At 43.1% G+C, this 6251-nt stretch overlaps 1 protein-coding gene across 2 annotated transcripts in view; it reads left to right on the top strand.

The window, feature by feature from the left end:
• Positions 1–3134, top strand: part of MATR3 (matrin 3) — an 18528-nt gene extending 15394 nt beyond the window's left edge. Inside the window, exons 13-14 of one of the 2 annotated variants that reach the window (XM_026035736.1) lie at positions 420–541; positions 2007–3134. In XM_026035736.1, coding sequence (XP_025891521.1) covers positions 420–541; positions 2007–2057 — 173 coding nt within the window. In that variant the 3' untranslated portion in view covers positions 2058–3134. The remainder of the gene's footprint in view (positions 1–419; positions 542–2006) is intronic. The other variant, XM_026035737.1, reaches the window with a different exon arrangement.
• Positions 3135–6251: the final 3117 nt, after the last annotated feature.

Below are 6251 nucleotides of genomic sequence, written 5' to 3'. Positions count from 1 at the left end.
CATAACACTTTCCTTAGCCAGAACTTCAACTGGAAGAGGTATATTTTTAGCAACACAAATTCAATTGATAGCACAAATCACACTAGTGGTATTAGTTCAGATTCATACTAAATACAAAAACCTCAGACCAGTCAGAGAACATTGTTAGTTCTCTTTAAGGAACCACTAAAATGGACCCTTAATCTGAAAGGTTGATTTAAAAAAAAAAAAAAAAAAAAAAAGTGCAAAAAATCTGCGCATATTTAGTTATTAGTAGGTTCCCTGACTTGATAAACTAAATAAAGGACATTTAAAGACAAAGCAGCCTTTAATGTAAAGTGAATTATGGTTTTAAGATTTAGCTTGAAATGACATATGACATTAAAAAAAATGATGTAGAGTAGATCTCTTAGTTTATTTTGTGGTGTTTACTTCTCTAGGTGTGAATTATGTGGTACCCAAAACAGGGTTTTATTGCAAATTGTGTTCCCTGTTCTACACAAATGAAGATGTTGCAAAAAAGACCCATTGCAGCAGCCTTCCTCATTATCAAAAGTTGAAGGTAAGGCAAAAACTTGTTCATTTTAAGTGGTGTGATTCTTTCCTGGGGAATAGATCTGAATGAGACTGGACAAGAACAGAGGCTTTCAGGCAGGGGAAATTGGCTTAATCTGTAATTCTTAGTGCAAGCTCTCCAAAATTTCTTTTTTTTTTTTTTTTTTGAAAATGAAAAAAAGAAAAGGGGAAAAAACACAAGATAGACATTTTAAAAGATGGGTTCCAGGATTTTTTAAAATAAATTTGGATTCAMGAGKGCATTTCTGATCTCAGCAGAGGCCAGCCTTAGAATTAGTGGTGCAGAGTAAGTGCAAATGACTCAACTCTTTCCCATTTATCCCTTTAAGGGATATTTTAAATCAGTCAGCAGAACTTAAGGTGCAACCTTATATATTACCTGCTTTTTTTTTAAGGAATCATATTTGCAACTTCTGATTTTGTGAGCATGTTTTACATTTTCTAATTGGATGAGGTATCACATGATTGCATGGCGTGAATGCTGCTGCTGCTGCTGTATTTTTGTGTATTGTGGGCTGTTTTCAAGTATCTGAGAAAGGAGGAACCCTAAGCCAAACTCTAATAACATTGTTCCCATCAGCTGGTTTCCTATCAGTTGATTACGAGCTGACAGCTAGGCCTGGAGGCTCTGCAAAGAGAACGAAGGAGGCATGTTAGGCTTGAAAATTGGCTTTCATTTCACAATAGGGAAGCCTGAAACCAATGCAGGGTCCCTGAAAGCAGATGGCATGAATGACTGTCACAAAGCAAAAAAGACATCAGCTCAAAACTAAAAAAACTAGCTCAGAAAATCAACTAGCATGCAGAACCTTGTAGTAAAAAACCCCACCTCATCCATCACCCACAGCTTTTTATTTTTTATTTTTTTTTTCCTTTTTTTTAATCCATTGAGGTGTATCTGCTCACGGGACTTGATGTACTGGATGTGAACAGGGGGGACATGACCTGGAGAGGTGTTAGCAATTTCTATCATTTCAGTGAAACGTGATGTGTTTTGTTTTGTTTTTCCCATGGCACAAGTGACTAGTAATGTTGTGTGTCTGGAATTGGGGGAGGAATGAGGAAAGTTTAGCTTTTATTTCACGTGGGCAAAGCATTTCCTTGTCTGGCAATTATTTTAGCTCACTCTGTGAGCAGCAAGATAAGCGACTAACTCTGTATTGCTATCGGATATTGTTAAAGTTGCTACAAATTCCTCTAATTTCTACAACAACCCTTCTAAGAGAGGGAAGTGTTTAGGCCCTGGCTGTGTAGAGAGCAAACTGGGACCAGGTAAGTGGCACAAGCACTGTCAAAAGTCTGTGACAAAATGGAAGGTGATTTCTCCTACCTTACCCAGTTGTGCAGCCTTTCAGATTAATCCTAACCATTAGTTTACCTTTAAAGTGTTAATGTTGCAACTGTGAGAAACGGCTTCATGGATCCCAAATATGGTTGCTTTCTTTCAACAGAAAATTCTGGATAAAATGGCAGAAGACCACAGACAAAAGAAAGAAGCTTAAAAGGAGAGAAGGATGTGAGGAAAACAGTGGCTTTGTTTTTAATGTTAATCTTTTTTAAAAGCAGTACAAGTAGTAGATGGAGATACTGTATTCTTTTTTTTTGTTTGTTTTAGTGAAATACAGTAGGCGTTATAGGTCTGTTCATGTGTTAAATGTTGTAGCAAAAAGCATATGCAGTTAAGTTAAAGACAAAAATTTGTTCTTAATGTGGGAATGGCAACAAGTTTTCGTTTTGACACTTCAAGCTATTAAAAGAAAAAATCTTGCACCCTCATGAAAAGCTCATCTATGAAAAGTAAACTTCATTTAAGTGAAATTTACTTCTTTGAAGCTTCAAAAGTTGTCTTGAAGTCCCATTTCCAATAAAAAGTAAAAAGTAACACTGTATTTTTATTTCGTCTAGAACATTCCATATCTCAGTCTGAGCCTAGCGGATATTTAATTTGGAGTGTAAGGCTGTCATTGCATTTCACTTTTGCAAAGTCTTTAAATGTAAGTTGCATTTTTTAAATGTTGAATTGCAGTTTCTTTTTAATGTCATTGCTGTTATCTAGCATATAGGAGAACTAGTGGTTAGTCAGCTTTATAACTTCGTGATTTTCTTTCTAAGCTCTCGATAGACTTTCCTATTCAGCTATTCTGTGTATTTTTAGTGAAAAGTAAATGCCCATTCGCCTCTGACCAGTATTATTTCCTTGAGCTCTTCCTGCTTTTACCTGAATCTTGTAGCTGTCGTACATCTCTAGTATATTCAAAAGCAGCATTTGAGTCCTGAAATGTAAAAAGGTATCTTTATATTCTTCACATGTAATTTTCATACCTGCATTTTAAAATTTGTTTTGTTAAAATCTCGTTTCATGAGACTCTTTAGAACTGTGCTCTTAATGTACCTGCACATGTGACATGTGAACAGGAATTTGCATGTGTAACCTGTGTTTATCTGTAGTTTTTGTTATTTACTGCTTCTTTGTGAATCCAGGTTACTAAAGTGATTTACCAATAAACAAAGCTAGGCAACAGTGATTTGTTCTAGATGTTTGGCATGTTAACCAATGTGTTCACTGAACTTCTGACTCCTGTGTTCATGGTACCACGCTGAAAGTCTCTCTTTTTAAATTGTGCATGCTTTAACATCTATGATTTAGAAGCTTACTACTGCATAACCTTTCTTCCTCTTTTCTAAAACCTCTTCCATTTCTGAAAAAAAAAAAAAAAATTAAAATACCACTTGTTAAACCAGCTAGGTATAGTCTGCTGATGGTTTTATTTTTCTGCATTTCATTGCACTTTAATCTGTGCTAAAGTTCTGGTGGCCCCCAAAATGAAACCACGTTTGGAACAAGAGCTTCACCCTGCCGCTCTTCGCCTAAGGATGAGTTTTTGCACAAAGAAACGTTTTCAAATTTAGGTGTCTGAATCTCAATCAGGCTGATCCCCTGCAGCGAGCAGCTACATCTGGCAGACACGAGGTGATGTGGTTTGTAAAAGGGGAGCCCTAATAACTGGGCTCCCCACTCTGTTCCTTTCCTTGATACAGCTTCAGAAAAAGGAGTGCAGTCACAGTTCTGTAAAAGTATTAAACCCTTCGTGACTGACTGTAGCACTTTCTCAGGCCTATGGGTATAGAGTGGTGAGATGCTGATAAGCAACTAATGCACAGATTTTCATTTAAACAGCATATCCAAATTCGCAAACTGTAGTTTTTAAGGGGCAGTGATTCCTTCCTGTGCTGCTTCTAACAAAGTAAGTCACTGCTTTGTACGTGGCATTCATTAATAGGTGAATTATCCGCTTCGTTTTTATAAAACTGATGAACAGTGTTGCCATTAAACATGCTGTGGTGAAGGTGTTCAGTCCTGTAACTATGGGACTGCTAATCCAGACGTGGAAAAMAAACTTGGAGTAAGAGCAGGTCCCACAACAGAGAGGGCAATTTTGACTCTACGTCCCAGGGAGGTACTTGAACCAACTTGCCTCTAATGGCCTTTCTCATTCATCCATSTCCAAGAAGCCATTTAGTTTATCAGTCAAGTAAAGGACTTGACGTCAGAGCTTTCGTTTAATCTTTGGCAGTTGTCCCACTTCTCTAAAGATGATAGATAAGAAATTATCTTGAAAGGGAAAGGTGGAATTACAAGGTTTCCTTTCTCTCCCTTCTTCCCTGACATGTTAACATTTCTTTGCAACATGTGTGTTAAAGACTAATGTATTAAAATGCTACTAAAGCTCTGTTTGCTTATTTTTTTAAATAGCCTTTACCTACCGGTTGCACACATCTTAAGTGGTGGTGCAGTTCAGTGAGTCGTGTCTAGTGTCCTTGGTCTGTGCTGGATTTCAACCTGTGTAGCTGTCAGGAGTCAAACTGGGGTAAGATGTTGCACTAGGTTAAGCATCTAAAGAGAAAGAAGCTCTAGGCATAAAGTAATTACCGTGTAGTTCAAATTAAGAGATCAAAACCCATTTGCTTGCATCAACCCTCAGTTTCTGAAGTCATTGGGAGTTAGATGCCAACCCATACGCACTTCCAAAACCTGAACAGGCTGTAAAAAAAAAAAAAAAAAAAAAAAAAAGGCAGTTGTATGGATAAGGAAAGAAGAAATCATGGCACTTATGTTGGTAAGTGTCTTCTGTTTACATTCATTCCCTGTCCTTGCTGGAGAAGGAAAACGGCTTCAGCAGAACCTAATCTTGAGGGCCCAGGCCAGGACCCCGTTTAGATGGTGGGATGGGCTGCTTCATCTTTGGAGATTCCTGGATCAGTTCGCACCTTCTAAATGGGCGGAGGGAAGGCAGGAGAGTATTAGGTGTTGGCTGTCGTTCAGATGCCAGGATTCACGTATGGCTTTCAGCCTCTGCTGCCACCTGTCCTGTGTTTGATGTAAYGAGACCCTGGGCCTGCCGAGTACTGGGGAAAATAAATGGATTTTAAAGCACTCTGGGGAGCCAGGTATATRTGTATATGTAGAATTGGTTATTGCTTGCTAAAAATCAGGAGGAAGTACAGGGCATGGCAGAGGAAGGATAACAAAATCCTGCTTTTCACAAACTACTTTTTTTCCTCCCTACAAATGTTCTGATAGCGAGGAGACTTTCCTGCCTAGCAGGTGCTCGAGGCAAGAGCTAAGTTTATCAAGTGAGTCTGCACCTTGCCAGTTCACGTAACATTCTTGTTGCCTGAAAAAAAGAAATTGGACCATGTTTGGTAACTTTATAACCACTTTAGTGGCAATTTCCCTGTTGAAAAAAGCCCTGTTGGGGATTTTCTTTCCCAGCAGCGGCTCCTCTTTCGGGTGGTAACGGGAGCTGCGAGTTATTTACAGTAGGGAGCAGCAGGTGACAACCCAGGCCAAGGAGACCGCAACTCGGAGGTGGGCAAGAGCCAAACGCCGCCTCCGTGAAAGGGAAGGAGATCCAGAGCCTCCGGAGCAGCCCCAACTCGGTCACCTTTGGAACGGGAGCTGCGTCCCAGGCTGGAGGGGGCCTTAGAGCCAGGTGCTTTTGTGCACATTTCCCGTGGGGCGATTGTGCCCCGAGTAGTGTTTCTGGAAAACCGGTTGCACGGGGATCGTGGAAGAGGAAGGCCGGGGGGCAGGAACACGTTCTGGGAGGCAGCCCGCCCGCGCCGCCTTGGTGTGGCCGCCGCTCGGCCGCAGCCGCCTCCGTCCCCGGCGGCGCCACAAGATGGAGCCGGCCGCCCCGCGGGACTACGCGCCCCGGCATGCCCCGCGCAGGCAGCAAAATGGCCGCCAGCGCCGCGGAACTACGGCACCCATCATGCACAGCGCCACCACCCGCCCAGCGGCTGCGCCAGCACAGCAATATGGCGGCGCGGACTACAACTCCCGGCGTGCCGCGCGGCACGATTAGGCCGGGGCGCAGGGAGCCTCGGGAGCCCGCGGCCCGAAGGGGAGGAGGAGCCGGGGGCGGCCGCTCGAGGCTCCCCGGCCTCCGCGCCCACCGCGAGCGTGGGAGGCTGCAGGAGAGCGCGCAGGGAGCCGCTGCACACGGCGTGCCCTGAGGCCGCGCCTGGTGCCCGGGGCCACAGGGGCGCCTCTAGGGCCCCCCGACCTGATGCGCATGGAGGCCCGGAAAGGTTGAAAAAACAAAAGCAGAGGAGCCCCGTGGGGGCCGCACGAGTGTGTGCTGCAGCCGCGGGGCGGCACGAGCGCCCGCCGGGCCCCTCCGGCGCGGTGC

This window comes from Nothoprocta perdicaria, unplaced genomic scaffold (genome assembly GCF_003342845.1).
Source record: "Nothoprocta perdicaria isolate Ctin4 unplaced genomic scaffold, notPer1 scaffold_166, whole genome shotgun sequence".
Taxonomy (NCBI): domain Eukaryota; kingdom Metazoa; phylum Chordata; class Aves; order Tinamiformes; family Tinamidae; genus Nothoprocta; species Nothoprocta perdicaria.
This window is presented reverse-complemented; position numbering and strand designations above follow the sequence as displayed.